Source organism: Trachemys scripta, chromosome 1 (genome assembly GCF_013100865.1).
Source record: "Trachemys scripta elegans isolate TJP31775 chromosome 1, CAS_Tse_1.0, whole genome shotgun sequence".
Classification (NCBI taxonomy): Eukaryota; Metazoa; Chordata; order Testudines; family Emydidae; genus Trachemys; species Trachemys scripta.
In genome coordinates, this window is record NC_048298.1 from 210,008,751 (window position 1) to 210,029,266 (window position 20,516).

The 20,516-nt window shown below is 42.5% G+C and overlaps 1 protein-coding gene across 1 annotated transcript in view; it reads left to right on the forward strand.

Moving 5' to 3' along the window:
• The window catches only part of SH3KBP1 (SH3 domain containing kinase binding protein 1), a gene marked incomplete in the record, with an annotated part of 339,832 nt that extends 322,114 nt beyond the window's left edge, over positions 1 to 17,718 (forward strand). The window contains 4 exon segments of the mRNA XM_034755713.1: positions 10 to 135; positions 2,321 to 2,592; positions 15,196 to 15,259; positions 17,336 to 17,718. Of these exon segments, the coding sequence (XP_034611604.1) occupies positions 10 to 135; positions 2,321 to 2,592; positions 15,196 to 15,259; positions 17,336 to 17,377 (504 nt within the window).
• Between the last annotated feature and the right edge of the window lie 2,798 nt (positions 17,719 to 20,516).

The window sequence follows — 20,516 nt, forward strand, 5'->3', positions numbered from 1 at the left end:
CCTATATAGTCCTCACTTTCAAGTCCTGATTTCTTTGACTCACCAAGCCCTGAAGAGGAAAAGGAAGAACATGTGTCCATTATACATAAAGCAACTGAAGTGTCAAAGAAAACAAAGACTGTTACAATATCACAAGTAAGTTAATCAGACTGTTTTGATTACTCTGCATCTGCTAACTTATCCTCAAGTACATGCATTGTCATTTATTTTATTTATTTCATGGTACCCATCATCTCAGTAACTGGGCCCCTCAGGGTAGTTAGTTTTAAAAAATACATATACTGTAATACTGAAGTAGTGTCCTACAGTGAAACACAAGATGTAGGCCTAGTCTACACTAGAAAAGGTTTGCCCTTACAGCTATGTACAGCTATATGGACAAATCCTCCTACTGTATACACCTTTTATACCGGCAAAAAAGTGTGTCCCAATATATCTTATACCAACTCCCTGAGCAAAATAAGCTGTACTAGCAAAACTTTAAATGGTACTGGGTGAGTGAACAGTGTAGAACATGTCATATTGATAATATATCATCACAGTAATCTAGAGAAAATGGAACCATGTTAATAATGAATACAGACATCTGTATTTACTGCTCTAAACCATCTTACTGTTCTAGCTAAATTTCACAAGGGAGCTGCGGAGGACTATTGTTAAGGTTTTAGGCACCAAATTTCATTTAACTTAAACATTTGTTTTATTCTGATTCTAGTTCTCTGGATCCTAAATGTATGAAGCACACTTCTAGAGGAAAAAACCAAAACCCTAGCATGGTCTAGTGGATATCAGACTCGGAGTCAGGAGACCTGGGTTCTATTACCTCTACCACCTTTTGAGACACCTTGTGCCTGTACTTCTGTTTCCTCTTCCACGCTTTGTCTTATCTGCCAAGGGCTTGTCCACATGTAGTTTTTGTACCACTTTCACTAAATCAGTTTAGAAATAGACATAAATATAAATTTACAGGCATAAACTATATATTTAGAAGCACCTTTAAACTGTTGAAACCTGCCCACAACAGGGGTTGTACCACTCTAAATATATCAATATAAAATCACACTCCATCTGAAATAAATTGGTATAAATTTTTTGTGTAGGCTAGCCCTTAGACTGTAAAATTCTTTGGGGCAGGACCTGTTTCTTACTGTGTGTTTGTACAAAGCCTAGCACAATGGGCCCTCTAGGCACTGCCTTAACACAAAAAATGTAAATTCTAGATTGGATATTTTAAAAAGAAAGATAGCCACATTTGTTATGGTGTTACTGAAAGAACACTTTCTGTATTGCTCCCTGTGCTCTGTGCAGCAAATACTATTCCCAGAGTTCTGCCAACATCAGTAAGTGACAAAGTTTAGTCTAACCTGTGCCTCAATTCCTAATCTGTAAAATAGGAATAATATTTCCCCACTTCACAGGGATGTTGTGTGGATAAAAATCCATTTTTTTTATTCAGACACTTCAGTGATGTGAGCCCATATAAGTAACTACATAGATAGATTAAGACAATGAAACTTCCAAGCCCCAGAATTCCTGTATGAAAGTGTAGAGATGTAGACATGAGCAGAAACTCAGTACCAAAGTTACACAATTCTTCTAAAGTAGTTGAACATATTATGTTTCTCATTGATAGATGAATACTTCCTTCAATATGTGGTACATTTGTTCTGTTGGAAGATAAGTCAGGGAGGTTTAAGGATTATATAGCTCTAAGTAATAGTATGGGTAAAGTAACTTTTCCTTTTCTTTAACTGCGTTTTGGATTGCAGACAGAATCTTTCAATTACTAGTTGAAAATCACAACTAATTTGGTACTGCAAGAAATCCTACTTAGTTTCTCTGCATGACACAAGTTGCATTCTCACAGAAATAGGTCAGCTTAGCTAAGCGTACTCTGACTTATAACAAAGTTCTGTGTGAAACATGTATCAAGCACTTAACTTTGTTAGAGAATTACCTGTGTCGTCTTAATAAAAATGTAAAATCTCTGTTTTTAACTCTTTTCACTCTTGTACCTGCTTTATTGGTGACCTAGATTTTGGTAATGTTTTTTCCTGGTCAATTGCAACAATACTGATGGAAAACATTTCAGTCAGTGATGGGCTGGGCTGAGAGTCCCTGGCAGGCTCAAGCTTAATATTGTGAGGGTTCAGAAAGACAGATTTGAGTAACAGTGGTGTATCATATCCATTATGCCATGTTCAAGCATGTAAAGGTTCTAACCAAACCCATCAGCATGACTGCAGGGGAGTAAAATATATCTAATACTGAGATGTGCTTCAATTCAGGCAACTTAATATTCATTGTTTTTTGTCAACAGGTGTCTGATAATAAAACTTCATTGCCTCCAAAACCAGGGGGCTTGACTAGTGGGAGTAATATACAAGCATCATTATCCTCCTCATCCTCACCTGCACTTCATTCAGTTACTGTGGGAACAACAGGCCATAGGTCAAATTCCCCATCTTTGTTCAGTACTGAAGGAAAGCCAAAGACTGAGCTCTCAAGCCAGGGTCCAGCAGCCTTGGAGGAGCTGAGGACACAAGTTAAGGAGCTAAGAACTATCGTTGAGACAATGAAAGACCAGCAAAAGTAAGCATTAGAAACCACAACATCCATTCGAAGCATCTTTACTGTGCTTTGTACTAATCTTTTCCATATAATATATGTGTTTGTGTGTGAAATTCTTTTGATCTTTTTGTCAGACAACAAGATTACATGAAGACCAATAGATGTTGAGAAAAATTTTAAATCACTGATACAGTCAATCTGATAGTTTGTAACAGCTTCTCTGGAGCTATGTTGTTTTATCATATAAGTACATGTTTACCTGGACTTTTTAAAAAGCTGAACTGTAGACTGATAGAGGTTAAGGAGTCTAACAAGATGCTACTGTCTAATCCATCAGTGGCCATTTAGGGACTCTTAATTATGTTGATCTGAAAGCTGAGAAGCATTTCTAGTGGGCTTTTATACTAAAATTCTTCAGTAGTTGTTAAACTGTTAATACAATTGCCCAGAAAGCTGCTCCTCCAAATGATTGTGTCGCAAATGACGGGATTTCAGAGGGTCTGGAGCCTATCTTACCATGATGTGAGACTCTCCAGCCCCTCATGAAGTTCAGCCCTGCTATAAGCCAGCAGAGCCTCTCCATCCTGCTTGCAGTGTTCTCACTGAAGGGGAGGGAGGGAGAGGGAGCAAAGAGCACAGCAGCCCAGCATGGCACCATTCCTTCTGCCCCATTGCCAGCATGGTGCCTCTGCTCCTCACTGCATTCCCCTGCAGCACATGGGCAAGGAAGGGGCAGAGAGAGGTGAAGAGCTGGTGGGAAAAGGGAGATGAGAGGGGATGCTGCTGTATACCCCCAGGCCTGGGAAAGGGGAGTGAAGACCCTAGGAGGAGCAGTGGTGTGGCTGGGGGAGGAGGGGCTGAAATGTGGGAATGGGGACTGATGGGAATGGGGGCACTGAACTGATGGTGGGGGCTAGGGTGTGCTGCTGGGTTTAAGGAAGTGAAGTCCCAGGAAGCGCAGGAGGGAAGAACAATTAAAATAAAAATGAATTTTTTTAGCTATTTGGACAATTATGAGATTTTAAAAAATAATTTATTGTAACTACTGGATAATGTATATAGTTACACAGTTATCCAAATTACACAAAGAAAGAATGGTCTAAAGTTATTTGTTAAATACTTTGAATGTGACTGAATTATTTAAAAAATAATGTTTAGGGATTATAAGTATCGTTATTGCACTGAAATATAGAAAGCTCTGAAAGATGGTTCATGTTGTAAACATATTCATGTAGATAGAGATCATTGCAGCTCACATAAATGTTTATTGAAAAATAATTGGAAAACTTGATCCATAGCGAGAGTGCTTTGTGTTCTTCTTTGAGAGGTGTCCCTATGGGTGCTCCACTGTAGGTGTCCGTGCACCCAGGGCCGTTGTTCGGAGATTTTTACAGCAGTACCTGTATCGGCCGCACATGCGTGGAGCCTGCCTCACATACCAGTCTTGTCTTAGTAGTGCGCATGTGCGGCCAAACTCCTCAGTTCCTTCTCTACCATCCCCGGCCAGAGTCGGTCCTACAGCAGACTCGTTAAAACTTTTTCTCTTACCCATTCTACATTCTTTTCCCCCTTAGTTTTGCACTGTAGTTACTAGATAAGTTCATCCCTTTAAAAAAAAAAACAACAATTTGTTCCCATTTGTTTCTATCAGCCTCCAGCCAACGCTAATATGCCTGGCTCCCAGGATTTAAGCAGTGCACTATGTGCAGGGATGCCATCCCTATCTCAGATGATCACTCCTAGTGTATAAAATGCCTGGGGGAGTCCCACATTCCTCAAAAATGTGCCCATTGTTCCAAATTAAAATCCAGGGCACGTAAAGACAGAGAACTCTGACTGAAAATGATTCTTATGCAGAAGTCACTCATACCTGCTTCTGACCCAGGTACGGGATCCTCAGTGAACTGCAGTCCTCCCGCCTTCAAAAAGGACAAAAAAAGAAAACGCCTGCCTCCCTCACCCAGAAGGGAAACATTGCAAGCAAAAAGGTCGCTGAGCAGGTCTATTTCTTCTATGCAGACCTTCCTTTGATGGGCCGGTTCCCCCAGCATCATGCTAATCCCGCCTGTGGCTGCGTCGACAGCGCAAGCTCCCGGTGCCGAGGCTTCAGGCTTCAAGTTGCCTGCCTCTCTCATGGCACTGTCCAGCACCGCAATGGACACGGTGCCAGCACAGATGACCTTGCCGGAACAGACACGGGCTGCACTTACCTCGACGGCATCTCCAACCTCAGTGCATGCATTGAGCACCACGGTCAGAGAATGTCAGTGCTGAATGACCCTCCAGCGCCACAGGCGCTCCTAACAGAGGGTTTATCTCACACAGGCCTTGGCTACACTTGCAGATGTACAGCGCTATGAGTTAAACCTGACTTCGTGCAGCTGAGTAGGGAAAGTGCTGCAGTCTGTCCACACTGACAGCTGCCCAGCGCACTGTCGTGGCCACATTTGCGGCAATTGCAGCGCTATTGGGAGCGGTGCATTATGGGCAGCTATCCCACAGAGCACCTTTTCCCATTCTGGCACCATGGGTTGTGGGAAGGGGGCGTGGGTGCGGGGGATTCTGGGTCCTGTCCCAATGCCCCGTGATGCATCGCTTCACATCCCAGAAATCCCTTTGTTTCCATCCACCTTTGGCGCCATCTTTCAACGGTTTCTGTGCAGCGCGATCTGTCTGCGGGAAATGGAGTCCGAACTGCTGAGGCATATGCTGACGAGTCTCGCCAGCACATCACGTTTGGCTGTCAAACTATTCCTTAAGATCCAAAGTGACATAGAGAGTGAGGGTGAGGAGTCCGACAATGCTATCGAGCCACGTAACGTGTACGACACGAAATTGCTTGTGGCATTCACGGACATGCTCAGCACCGTGTAACGCCGCTTTTGGGCTCGGGAAACAAGCACCGAGTGGTGGGATCACATCGTCATGGAAGTCTGGGATGATGAGCAGTGGCTGCAGAACTTTCGGATGAGAAAAGCCACTTTCATGGGACTGTGTGAGGAGTTCGCCCCCACCCTGCGGCGCAAGAACACGAGATTGAGAGCTGCCCTGCCAGTGGAGAAGTGGGTGGCTATTGAAATCTGGAAGCTGGCAACTCCAGACAGCTACCGGTCGGTCGCAAACCAGTTTGGAGTGGGAAAGTTGACCATTGGAATCGTGTTGATGCAAGTTTGCAAGGCCATTATTCGCATCCTACTCAGAAGAACCGTAACTCTGGGTAACGTGCAGGAAATAGTGGATGGCTTTGCACAAATGGGGCAATAGATGGGACGCACATTCCTATTCTGGCACCACCCCAACTAGGATCCGAGTACGTTAATCGGAAGGGGTATTTCTCTATGATTCTCCAGGCACTTATGGATCACCGTGGGAGTTTCAATGACATTAACACAGGCTGGCCCGGAAAGGTGCATGACGCACGCATCTTTCGGAACACTTGGCTGTTCAGGAAGATGCAGGCCGGGACTTTTTTCCCAGAGCGGAAGATCACGGTAGGGGAAGTTGAAATGCCCATTGTGATCCTTGGAGATCCCGCTTACCCATTAATGCCGTGGCTCATGAAACCCTTGACAGCAGCAAGGAACGGTTCAACTACAGGCTGAGCCGGTGCCGAACGACTGTCGAGTGTGCCTTTGGCCGTTTAAAGGGCCGCTGGCGATCTCTGTATGGGAAGCTGGACTTGGCCGAAAACAGCATCCCTGCGTGCTGTGCCCTCCATAATATTTGTGAAGGGAAGGGTGAAAGCTTCACTCAGGCATGGACCTCCAAGGTTCAACACCTGGAGGCTGAATTTGCACAGCCAGAGAACAAGGCTATTACAGGGTCCCAGCGCGGGGCTGCAAGGATTAGGGATGCCTTGAGGGAGCAATTTGAGGCTGAAAACCAGCAGTGATATCTGGTGCCCTCCACGGGAGTGAAGTGCAGTAGTTCTAATCTTTAGGAATCAGTGTCTGCTTAGCAGACAAGCAGACTTGCAGTGCCTGTTTATTTCCTGGGCTAAGGAGTCTTTTACTTTATGCAATAATAAAGAATGTTTTCAAAGCCAAAGAATCCATTTATTGAAAAGAAAAAAAAATTATTAAAAAGAAACAAGGGGGTGGAGTGGGGAACAGTACAATCACAGATTTGCGTATGTCCTGTCTGGTGTGCTGTGCAGTGAGTGCTGCACTTCAGGACAGCTATACTGCATGGTGATGGGGGTTGAGTGCAGAGGGTAAGGGTCGTGGTTTTCAGGGCTGGGTGGTGAAGATACTGGTGTTGGAGGCAGCGGGTGGCGTGAAGAACACGGAAGTTGGGGAAAGTGGGTTGGAGGTGACAGTGGGGCACAACAGAAAGAGTTTTGGGACAAGGGCTGTAGGGGGGTGGCATTTGCGTTTGCGGACTGCTCCTCTTTCTGCATGGCTACCAGCTCCTGGATAGCATCTGCTTGGCACTGCAGGATGCTTATGAGCCTATCAGTGCTTTGCTGCCGGTGCGCGGTGTTTTGCCGCCGGTGTGCTGCGTTTTCCTGGCGGATCCTGCTTTCTCTCTCCCTCCAGTTCTGTGCTTTCTCATTCTCTTTAATAGATTGCCGCATCACTTCTTGCAGCATGTCTTCTTTGCTTTTTTGCGGTCTCTTCCTGAGTCTTTGCAGTCTCTGAACAGGTGATAAGAGGGACAGCTGAGGTCTCAAGGTTGATGCAGCTGTATAGGCAAAATGCAACATTTAACAGAGGCAGCATTTTTTATACCAGACAGAGTAATGATCCCCCCCACACTTAAGGAGTAGAAAACACACAGGGTCTACACAATAGCATAATTTTCCCGTCCGAAAGAGAGCACACACATCCCACAGGAGCCTCAAAATGGTGAGTAAAGGGGACTGATTGTTTCAGGGCTGCACTGACCTATGGGTTTCTGTGCCTTGGGGAGAGCCAACAGCTTCAGGGGGCACCTACACTGAACACTGTCCCAACATTTTCCACAGGAGTTCACCCTGGACGATATCTCGCTGCTGAGGGTGACCTGGGAAGCAAGGGAGGGTCCTCTACTGCAATGCGGCTTCCGCCCTGGCCCATATGCAGCTTGCCTGTGTGCAGCAATGGTCCCCCCGCCCCTCGCGGCACAGTGGTGCGGACACGTTAGCCTGGCTGGGACAAGGACCAGGTGGCTCTCCCAATAAACCTGTGCAAGCGCATTGCACACGTTCGGGATGAGCCATTCGAGGAGATTACCGAGGCCGATTACCGCGATGTGATAAACCACATCAATGCACTATTCCGCATCTAGGCATGCATGCCTAACCCTCCTCTCCCAAAGAGCCCACACCCAAAAAATTCCTTCCCGAAAAAAAAACCCGCTTACTGGGAACCTGCTCTTCTGTTTGTCCTCCACCAAGTACTGGCCACTGCGACTGGCTACCTTCCTCCTGGCTCGAGAAGAGCTCCTGGCTGCACCTGGCTCGAGAAGAGCTCCTGGCTGCATGGCTCCAGGGATTCCGAAGTGTCTCCATCCGGCCCACCACCATCACTCCCGTTTTCCTCCTCCTCCTTCTCTTCCTCCTCCCCCCGCCCCACTGGCTCTGAAGTGTCCATGGTGGTGCTCGGAGTGGAGGTGGGGATAACCCCAAGTATCGCATCCAGCTCTTTGTAGAATCGGTAGGTCGCGGGGGGAGCACCCAAGTGGCCGTTTGCGTCGCGGGCTTTGCGGTAAGCACTCCGCAGCTCCTTCACTTTAATCCTGCACTGCAGGGCGTCCCGGTCGTGGCCCCTTTCCATCATGTCCTTTAATACCTTCCCAAAAGTATCGTATTTCCTACGGCTGGAGCACAGCTGGAACTGTACAGCTTCCTCCCCCCAAACACTGATGAGGTCCAGCAACTCGCCATTGCTCCATGCTGGGGCTCGCTTGGTGCGTGGAGGCATGGTCACCTGGAAAGATTCGCTGATAGCACTCCACGCCACGCCAGGCTGAGCAAACAGGAAGGGGATTTTTAAAATTCCCGGGGAATGTAAAGGGTCGGTCACATGGTTGGTTACCTAAGGCCAGGGCAGTAGAGTTTGAACTGATGACCAGAGTGGCTAGAACAGGCATTGTGGGATCCTGCCGCGTAATTCTGGAGGCCATTCACAGCGCATTGGGTGGCCACACTGGCGCCGCAGCGCTGCAGTGGCAGCGCAATACTCGCTATTCCTCTCGGAGAGGTGGAGTACATGCAGCGCTGCAACCACGGAGATACAGCGCTGCAAATCCCTTGCCAGTGTGGACAGGGAGTGAGTTACAGCGCTGGGGGAGCCTTTACAGCACTGTAACTCACAAGTGTAGCCAAGGCCACAGGCTCTCCAGCACCGCAGTTCATTCATTCACCGGACTACAGGTGTCACCTAACCTACAGTCACCACCACTTGACACCTATTTTTCTCCTGACATTCACATGCAGTCCGGACAGCTGTCTCTGTATCTCACTTTTCTAGTGATGAGGAAGCCGTAGTGCAGGGAGACTTTTCACCATACCAATTGTCCCAGTCACAGACCCAAATCAGCACTGGTCATAGAAAATCTAGGTCTTCATTAATCAAAGACTTCCCCTTCCTCCCTGGTATACAAACCCGTGGATAGCACCACCTATGCCCTTCCCCGGTCAGTGGCAATATTGTGGTCCATGGGCACTATATAAGCGATTCCACTATGATTGCCAAGATGCCAAAAATAGGAACAATGCCACTTCGCCATCACCAGTGCATACGGCTACGAATTAGACACAACAACAAGCTGTTACTCCACACTTCAATGAACATGCTACACATGCTTCCCCAATCCTTGTGGAGCCCGTATCCACACAGGATGAGGCTATACTGCCTCCCCCACCAACACTGTCGGATGATTTCTTAAAATTTTAAGACCTCTTCAAAAGAGTCGCCAACAAGTTGAGGATTAATCTGGAGGAAATTTCTGAAAACCAGCATGAGTTGACTGATATCCTGCAACCTTCCTCCACATCCAGGATTGCCTTACCTATAAATCCAGCCATTATGGATCCTGCCAAAAACCATATGGCAGACACCAGCTACTAGCACACCTACCTGTAAGCGAGCTGACGGGAAATATTTTATTCCTTCCAAAGGGTCTGAGTTCCTTTTTATTCACCCAACGCCAAACTCATTGGTAGTAGATGCAGCTAACCAAAAGAACAAACACCAGTTCCCAGGTCTACCCCAACTGGTAAAGACAGTAAAAGGCTGGACCTGCTTGGTCGTAAAGTGTATGCTTTGCCCACATTACAATTCCAGATATCTAATTATGCAGCCGTTCTGGTAAAATATGACCACAAAAATTATGAGAAACTCATGGACTTTATTGATGACATCCCAGAGGGCAAAAAAAATCAGTTTAAAGCCATAGTCTCGAGGGACAAATCGTCTCCTGTACCACAGTACAAGCTGCGCTTGATGTTGCTAATACAGCTGCAAGGTCCACTGCTACAGCAGTCATGATGCATTGAGCTTCATGGCTTTCATCGTCTTCTTTTCCTCGCGAGGTTCAGAATACCATCGAAAATCTCCGTTTTGATGGTGAAAAACCATTTGTCAGTAACACCAACGATGTGCTTCACTCCATGAAGGACTCGAGAGCAACATTATGGTCTCTCGGTATCCAAACCCTTGCACATAGGAGGAGACCATATAGATACCAACCTTATCAACATCCGTGTCACCCAACGTATACTCAACAAAGTCATAGACCATATGAACAACAACGTCAGTGACCAAGATATCAACGTCGCCGCACCAATTCATCGGCTCGATGTCAACCCTCTCCCACTAATAAGCAAACTTGAAGATGTGATCAAGGATATAGAAAACATCATCCCTACTTCAGTGCCCATTCCCTTCCTATCTTTGCCCTCCCCCACCCTGTCCCTTTTCAGGGACCATTCTCACAAACAACTGCTCCACCAAGAGGTGCATCACCTCCTCCAATTAGGAGCAGTAGAACCAGCGCCTGACCAACACAGTAGAAAAGGGTTCTACTCCTATTACTTTTTAACACAAAAGAGAACTGGGGGATGGCGACCCATTCTCGACCTCAGATGCCTCAATAAATTCGTTACATAAAATTTAAAAAAAAATGGTGACTCTTGCAACCATAATTGCAGCACTGGAGCAGGGAGATTGGGTTTCAGCCCTCGACCCGTAGGATGCTTATGTTCCTGTGACCATACATCCTGCCCACAGATGTTTTATTCATTTCGTTCTGGGCTCACAACACTACCAGTACAGGGTCCTACCTTTTGGCCTCTCGACAGTGCCTCGTGTTTTTTTCCAAACTCCTCGCAGTCATAACAGCTCATCTCAGAAGTCAGGGAATCATAATTTTTACTTACCTCGACAATTGCCTTTTCAAAGCCAGGACCCTCCAAGAAGCCATTCAGTCCACACAATGGACAGTCCAATGTTTCCATGCTCTTGGCCTGCGAATGAACTAAGAAAATCTTCACTCACTACCACCCAACAATTGAAGTTCATAGGAGCACATTTTGACTCACGCAAAAGAATAGCATCTCTCCCACTCCACCTTTTTAACACCATCAACCTTTTCGTTCCCAAGCTGTGCAACAGTCCACAAGTGGCTGCACGAGCTTGCTTACAACTCCGAGGCCACATAGCCTCTTGCACTTTTGTAGTCAGGAACACTCACCTCTTCATGAGGTGTTTCCAAAGCTGGATTCCACTGTCTACAGACGAATGTCCATGGTCTGAACAAACTTTTATACGTACCTCCCAGAGTCAAGGACTCCCTCCACTGGTGGATATTGCCTCACAACCTTTGCTCCGGGGTCCCCTTTCCACAGAACGTCCTGTTGGTTGTCATAACTACAGGCACATCCCTTACTGTAGGGATGTACAGTACACATAGGGAGTATAGGGAGTACACATGCCCCAATACACTGCCCAGGGGCTTTCATCTCCTGCCGAGACGTCCCTTCACATCAACATCTAGAACTCTGAGCAATACATTGCCTTCATGTTCTATGTAAATGGGGAGGGGGAGAGATGATCCCACTCCCTTTGTACAGAAGCGATGAAACAATGGAACTGGTGTCTCAGACACAATGTCTGAATATCAGCTGCATACTTACCTGGCTCTCTCAATACCACTGCAACGACTTCAGCAGAAGATTTCTCATAGACCACGAATGGGAACTAAATGAGGCTATAGTACTAGACATATTCCACACATGGGGATACCCAACTACAGACCTTTTCGCAACTACAGCAAACAAGAAATGCCCAAGATTTTGTTCCAGAGCGGGACTAGGCAAACACTCCTCGGGGGATACTTTCATGTTCCCATGGAACACTGACCTAATGTATGCATTTCCCCGATACCACTCATACACAAATTATTGATAAAAATACGAACAGACCAAGCCAGGGTCATAATGATAGCCCCAAGTGGACCAGACAGGCATGGTACCCTTTCCTTACCAAGATGTCGTTTTCCACACCCATCCCACTACCCTTCGCCCGAATCTCTTGTCCTAACAACATGGTCATCTACTCCACCACAATTTAACCTTGTTACACCTCAAGGTTTGGCTCCTTCATGGTTCTCTCATGCCGAGCATACTTGTACTCCTTCATAGCACAACAAATTCTACATGCACCACCTGCCTTCATAACTGGACAAGATTTACACACTGGTGGGCTGTCACAAAAAACGCTCTTTTTTCCACGCCTCTCCTGCTAATCCTCGACTGCCTGTTAGAGATTAAACTCTCTGGACTCTCCCTGAGTCCCATCAAAGTCCACAATTACAATGTTCCATAATGCCATCGATGATAGGACTATCTTTGCTCACCCCATTACTAAGCGATTCCTTAAGGGACCGCATACCCTATATCCAGACATCAAACTGCCTAATCCACCTTGGGACCTTCCCTTAGTCTTAACATGCCTAACCCAAAAACCATTTGAACCATTAGCCACATGTTCCCTCCTACCTCTCTCTATGAAAACTGCATTTCTGGTAGCAATTGCCTCTGCGAGACGCACAGGAGAAATTGCAGCACTCATGGCAGATCCTCCATACACCATATTTTTTAAGGACAAAGTCACCCTACGCTTACACTCCGAAATTCTACCAAAGGTGCACTCATCTTTCAACTTCAATGAGCCTATCTATCTCCCTACCTTTTCCAAAACCATATGCGAATTCCTATCAATCTACGATGCACACTTTGGACGTGCGCAGAACTTTGTCCTTCTACTTTGACAGGACTAAAACCTTTAGGCGTTCCGACAAGCTATTCGTCCCCATTGCAGAATGCTCTAAGGGCTCATTTATCTCTAATCTCAGACTTTCCAACTGGATCTCAAGTTGCATTTGTCTCTGTTATCAACTACAGAAAGTGACTCCTCCTACTTTTATCAGGACTCACTCCACCAGATCCATGGTGGCCTCAGTGTCCTTTCTACATAACGTTCCCCTTAAGGACATTTCCAGAGCTGCCATTTGGGCTTTCGAAAATACGTTTGCAAAACATTATGCTCTTACACAGGGACCCATCACTGATACGCATGTGGGCAGAGTTGTTCTATCTACTGCATTCCTTCCAGATCTGAAGTCCCTACCTCCTTGAGAGACACTGCTTTTCAGTCACCTAAAGTGGAGCACTCACAGGGACACCTCTCGAAGAAGAGGTGGTTACTCACCTTTGCAGCAACTGACATTCTTCGAGATGAGTGTCCCTGTGGATGCTCCACTCCCCATCCTCCTCCCCTCTACTTCGGAGCTGGGGCAGGCTCCGTTGTAGAGAAGGAACTGAGGAGTTCGGCCGCGCATGCGCGCTATTAAGACAAGACTGGTATGTGAGGCAGGCTTCGTGCATGCGTGGCCAATATGGGTACTGCTGTAAAAATCTCCGAACAACGGCGCAGGGGCGTACCGACACCTACAATAGAGCACCCACAGGGACACTCATCTCCAAGAAGATCAGTAACTGCACAGGTGAGTAACCTCCTCTTTCTTGGGTGTTCATTATGTATTTTCCACCTCCGTTTTACAGGCCTTGTATGTTTTGAAATACGTGTGAATTAGATTTTTCATCATATTTTATATTTATCACATTATAGTGCTCTCCACTTTATTATACCCGTGTACAATAAATTAGCATAAGTACTCCCCCTCTTTCCCACCAGGCTGGATGTCTTCCCTCTCTCTATCCATTCTCTCTGTTGTTGAAGGGATACTTTTGAAGGGGTATCCATCCTAATAAGGAGATACCATTATCAGAGGCCACTTAGGACTAGCCTAAATAAAACAAATATTTAACCATTTTGCATCTTCTCCATTCTACTTCTCCTTAAATATGTTTGTGTACCTTCAGCATCTCCATTTGAGCAGGCAGGGAGACGCATGTGTGCATTGAAGTTGACTTTTCAACCTGAAATTAGCATACACACATTACCAAAAAAGTAGAGGGAGGTAAAAAGTTAAAAGACAGACTAAAAAAACATGGTTTGATGATGTTTTATAAATCATTACTTTTTTAGGAACTGGCTCATGGTTTTTGATCTCGTGAGGCTGGCAATTCTGTAACTGAATTGTGATTAATAATGAGTTGAAAACTCTCCTGTTATTATTGAGTCTTACATTTATTTTTATTCTGGGGCAGGGGGGAGATATTGGGAGAGTTTAAACTGCTCACATCTCAGAAGCTGGGATTTTCTCATTATTTTTGCTCTTCCTGAATATCGCTGATATCTTCCATTGTTCCCAGTGGGAATGAAGCCAGGGTGCCCACTGGAAAGATATCTGCCATGTGTGGCCAGGCCAAAAATGGTAAAGGGGTAGGGTAATGTAGAGGTTTGGGGAAGAGGATTGTAGGAGTACCATTAAAGACACTGTAGTGGCAGAGGAATGTGACAAAACAAGGCGACTGTAGGGGAATAAAAGAACACTGGGGAGGGCTGTCAAGTAGGGGTTGTCGAGGTGAATGTGGCCCAATTTGGGCCAACTGACACCTATTCTCTAAGATTTATTATGTTCAGAGCACAGGCCTGGGACAGAAGAGAGGATCTCTCTATGGGAAAGATATAGTGAAACTTCCTCCTCCAGATAATTACATCCTGGTCTTACCTTTCAGAGGTCAGAAACCATTTCTTTTCCCTTCATTACATCCCCTGGACAACAGACCATTTTTTGGTGACCTACACTTGGGAATTATCTAGCTTTTTAAGTTAAGATGCAGTTTAAATAGTGCTTTGTTAAACAGCTTTAAAACAGTTTAAATGTGTGATCGTTTATGTTACCAGTTTCTGTAACCTACCAATGGACTAATCCAAATTTCCTATTGTCGTATAAAAAAATGAGAGCTATAAACAGTCCTATTTTTGTAAGTTGAACAAAAATGGTCAGCTGCTACACAGCTGTTTTCCAAAAGCATTAAATGAAGTCACTTCTGTCTATTATGTGTTTTAAATGAAACTAATGCAAAATGTTTTAAGGATATAAATACTTTGATAAATCATTAAGATTTACTGAGAAAATACAGTAACTGGTTTGGTGGGGAAATGGTTCAGAGATAATTACCTTTATTTTAATAATATGAACTTTTGCAATTTTTTCATTCTTTTTTTATAGAAAAGAGATTAAACAATTGTTGTCTGAATTGGATGAAGAAAAAAAGATCCGTCTACGATTACAGGTACTTGAATCTTATGTGGTCGGAGACAACTTTATAGGGATACTGGCAGGTCAAATTTAGCCTCAAACTTAGGGCAAACAAGCTCTTATAAAACTTAAGATAAATATATTTGAATTTCTTTTTATATTAACAGAATGTATGTATTTAAACAAATATATATTCCCCCTGCAGTGTTTGCAATCTATATGCTGTTATCACATGAAAATATGAAAATTATCTGGAATCTGAATAATCTATTTTTTATTGTCTAAGCTGAAGGAAATACAAACAAGTAAACAGAGTTTAGCTAGTGGAAAGTGAAATCTGTTTTTAAAATTCTTAGTTTTAATCATCTAATTTGTTCATAAAGTAGATGAGAGAATTTATGTTTTAAAATGTGATTTACAGTCTGCCAGTGACTTTTTAAATAAGAATTGGTCTTATTTTATTTGAAAAGTTAATTTCAGCTAACAAGATTCTGCAGTTTCTCTTGCACACAATCTGATAGTTCTAAAAAAGTATCATTTTAAAAAATATATATTATTTCCATTAAGAGTCCAGGTTCTGCTTCTTTAACATTGAATATGACCTTACTTGGAGTCATCCTATTGAATCAGTCACTTGTGTAGTACTTGACACCAGCAACATGAATAAATGTAGCAGAACTGAGCCATTATTTGGACCATCAAATATACTGCTTCATATATAAAGTAACTTTGAAACTGCTTTTCATGATTTGGGGATTGACATACTTGTCATTAACAAGGTTTTAGCATTAATTTGATATTTTTACTTTTATTTTGTGGCTGTATATTTTTTATACTAATGATGGAAAATCAAAACATGATTTCAATGGGCTGCTCTTACTTAATAACATACTGTTCAACACGAGTAAAGATAGCAGAATTGGGGCCTTCTGAATATTTCTTCTGCATAGGCAGATCTGTGAGAGGCCATAGTTTTTAATAATTAACAATTCAGCGAAGGTTAATAAACCTTTTATAGCAGTCAGTACCATTCAGAGTTCTGGATTCCAGTTTCTCAGGACAGAGCTAAGTCTGGTCTAAATACAGAGCTGTTCTGCTCTAACTAAAGGTGTGATTTTTTTATAACAATTTTATAACTTTTGCATGTCGACATTCTTATATCAGTTTAACCTAGCTTATATTGGTTGAGCTTGCTAGCTAAACTGATATTATCAGTTTTAAATAGATACGAGAATCCACACGCACACAAGTTGCACTGATTTAACTAAACCAGCGTAACTTCTGTGTGAAGAGAAGCCTTTAGGCTTGGAGTGCTGCAAAGGTTCAGTGTCCACTCAGTGGAAAAGAGTCTGAGTAAGTCCATGACATGTTCCAGTGACTATCTTTGCCTAAAAAAACAACAAGGAGTCTGGTGGCACCTTAAAGACTAACAGATTTATTTGGGCATAAGCTTTCGTGAGTAAAAACCTCACTTCTTCGGATGCATAGAGTGAAAGTTACAGATGCAGGCATTATATACTGACACATGGAGAGCAGGGAGTTACTTCACAAGTGGAGAACCAGTGTTGACAGTGCCAATTCAATCAGGGTGGATGTAGTCCACTCCCAGTAATAGATGAGGAGGTGTCAATTCCAGGAGAGGAAAAGCTGCTTCTGTAGTGAGCCAGCCCCTCCCAGTCCCTATTCAAGCCCAGATTAATGGTGTTGAATTTGCAAATGAATTTTAGTTCTGCTGTTTCTCTTTGAAGTCTGTTTCTGAAGTTTTTTTGTTCAATGATAGTGACTTTTAAATCTGTAATAGAATGACCAGGGAGATTGAAGTGTTCACTTACTGGCTTGTGTATGTTACCATTCCTGATATCCGATTTGTGTCCATTTATTCTTTTTGCCTGGCTCTGGAAGAAGGGAGCCATCTCCAATTCTCTTTAGCAGGAATGAGAGTCACCGGGATGTGGGAGGCTTTTGCTGGTGGGAATAATAAGGGGATAACAAAGTTTCCTCTACTTTCAAGCCCATCACACCCTGAGATAAGATGCAACTGAATTTGCTGCTGGCACTATGCTTGAATTTGACACACCAATAAACCACCTAATGAGATTTTTCTTTGCAGATGGAAGTTAACGACATAAAGAAAACTCTTCAATCAAAATGAATACTTGATAGGTGGAATGTTACATTATTCATCATGACTGAGACTCAAATTTATGCCCCAGCCAAAATAACTTTGTGCCAAATGATTTAAGAATTGCCTCAATATCCCTTTGTTTGAAGGATTAGCACAAGAGTTTTTGATAGCACAACACAAATTCCAATGAAGAGGAAAAAAATCCACAGGATGCGGTTGCTGTACGGCACTGGTTGTGACTGAAATTGATCTTATTGTGCTAAAGTCTCTACTTCAAGATCACAAATGAAATGAAAACTCAGGCAGTTTAGTCCATAGTGGTACTATTTTGATGATATTTTTCCATAAATAAAATGTATTTCAGATTATCTGTTTACAAGCTTTATGATTTTGACTTTTTTTTAATTGTCTTTTGTCACAGATTCCTAAAATATTTGTACTGCATATAGCCAAGAATGAATGTTGATGTTTGGGAGGCAGGGGTATTATTTTGCTTCAGGTAGAACAGCCTACTTTTTGTGTTATCTTTTAAATTCTATTACATATGCAATTTTATGTCCAAAAATAATCTACAAGATAAATGTAAGTTTGTGTAGAATGGCTTATTTAAAAAAAAAAGAAAGAAAGAAAATCTTGTCTTTACAATGATTGTGCCTTCTTTTTGCCACCCACTGATTGGAACTGGTTGCAAACCAGATCTAAATAATGTAGCTGCCATGATGACACCGGTCACTTAGGTCCACTAGAGGTCACTCTTCTAATGTATAGCTGCTCAGTCAACGTAGCCAGATGTGTGCTAAGACAGCATAAGGTTGGGAGCGAGCAGCTTTGTCTTACCAGCTGTGGTTTTTTAGCTTTCCTGTTTAATAGGACTCTCATTCAGCTAGAAAATTCATCTCTGCTTGATTTTCATTAGAAAAGTTAAACACCTGCCTCCGTCCCCATTTTTGCACACTTTGAGTGAACAGAATATGCATTACTAAAGCAAAAATAAATAAAATTAACTAAATATCATCAGTTAAAAGGTTGAATTATTTAATAAACAAGGTTCTCTTTGTCGTGTGATGTTGTTTAACTTGCTATTTATGTGATGTCATTTGCCACATTTTGTTGTAAGCTTTCTAACATAGATGAAATAGAAGGATTTCTTTATAATACGTTTTAGCAGCTGTGCTTTCTTTCCTGGTTTTATGGAAATCAAGCTTTTAGAGAGAGAGAGAGAGAGTGTTTGTTTGTTTGTAACGGAGCTTTTCAACCTTTGAAAGTAACCTATTTCTTTCCTGTTAGCGCAATCTGAAAACAAAGTATTGTAAGACTGCTCTGGCTTCATATTTAAATGGCAGCAGATTTCATTTAGCCTGTGAAATGGTTTTAATATGTTTCTCAAATGCCCACTATGTTTATTGAGTTTATCTGAATCAGCTAAATATAGATATTTTTGCACAGCTTGTGGAATGAGTGATTGATAATGCTAGTATTAGGAAGTGATAAAATCGCACAAAGGATCTATTATTCATCATATCAAGTGTTATTAATTGATACCACCCTGGAGTTCCTGCATCACAGTTTACTATTCTTCCTGCTAAGGGGTGGATGGGACTTATTTCTCAATCTGTCAGTGCCATTCATGAACAGCTGGAGGGGTTCTCATTTGGTTATATGGAGAATTCTTTTATATATGTTTAAGCACACACAAACATCCCAGTATACAAATGTGTTACCTGAAGGATTCTCAACTGGGTGTTCTGCATGGCAATACAGAACATTATCATTGGATCAATTTCCTTTGCTTGTGCTTTTTATGTAATGAAGGTGTCTGAGATTTCAACTTTTGTTAGTGAAAATTACAAGCTTTGATTTAAATTACAGTGTATTCTCAGTTGTAACTGGAACAAAAGCACTAATTACATATTTTGTTACTGAGATGCTTTTATTTAATGTTTTTAAACAACTGCATTGAGATTTTTTTAAAATAAAATTTATAGTCCCATCATGGTTTTCCAGCAATAAAGATCTTTAGGTTATTAATTTCTGTATCTTTTATGAGGCAAATAACAGTTTGGGGAGAATAGGAGGATTTAGGATGTAGCCTATAAGGATTCTGCTGGGGTTCTGAACTGTGTATATTTGAAACATGTATACAGAATTAAACAGTTTCATAATGCAGTAGATTCCTAACTTCACCCATGGGGAAAAAAGCTATGGTGCCAGTGATAAATTAAAGTATTGTTTCCTGGACTGGATCTTGAAACCTAAGAGGCAACTCTTAAAAGTTACTTTAGTAAAAACCTGTCTGAACTCAGCATGGACTTTCCTGAAATTAGATTTCATCTATTTTTTTCTCCGGTTAAAATGGTAACTTGTCATTTTATAAGCCTATAAGGAGTCCGACATATCATGATTTGTTAAAGAAGATAAAATGAGATTTTGTGAAAATATTTTGTTCAAAACTTTATTGTTCTGGGAGGAAGATTTCTAGAAAAAACAAGTTGTTGTTCTTCTTTCTGCATTTCATTATAATAATAGAAAATTTTACAAAGGACATGAAATCCCCCTTTAAAAAAATGAATGATTCAGTAAGACCTGTGGATATTAACTGCTTGGAGAAAGGTTCATTTTTATATTCAAAGAAAAACAGAAAATGCTGGAGAGCTACAAAGTCATTTTGAAATGAAAATGATTAAATGTGTTTGAAGAATCATGTAAAATTACTTTTCATTAACATGTGCACACACACAAACACTCCGGTGGCAAATATGCAATTTGGTGATTGTTTTCTTTCATGTGGAAATTGCTGTAAAGCATCACGTTTATGCCTTTCAGTTATTATTAAAAGTTCAATTCCTTTTTCCTTCTATAATTACTTGTATCTGGGCCACCATGTTACATATAATTTGATTCATTGATGTTTTGCCTGTTTTGTTTACGATAATGCTTTATATAATTTAATGAAAGAAATTATGTATACCTCAGGTAGCAAACTCCTAATAAACAGAGCCCCACAGTTTACAGATTACTTTAACAAATGCATTTTGTTAAATCTGTTGGGTTCATTTTGTATTTATGCAACTAGTAGGAAATACTGAAAATCCTTCAAAAAAATCAACACTGAAAGGACCTAGTTTCCGCTATATGTGTGACCACAATTGCTGTTAACATTACTAGA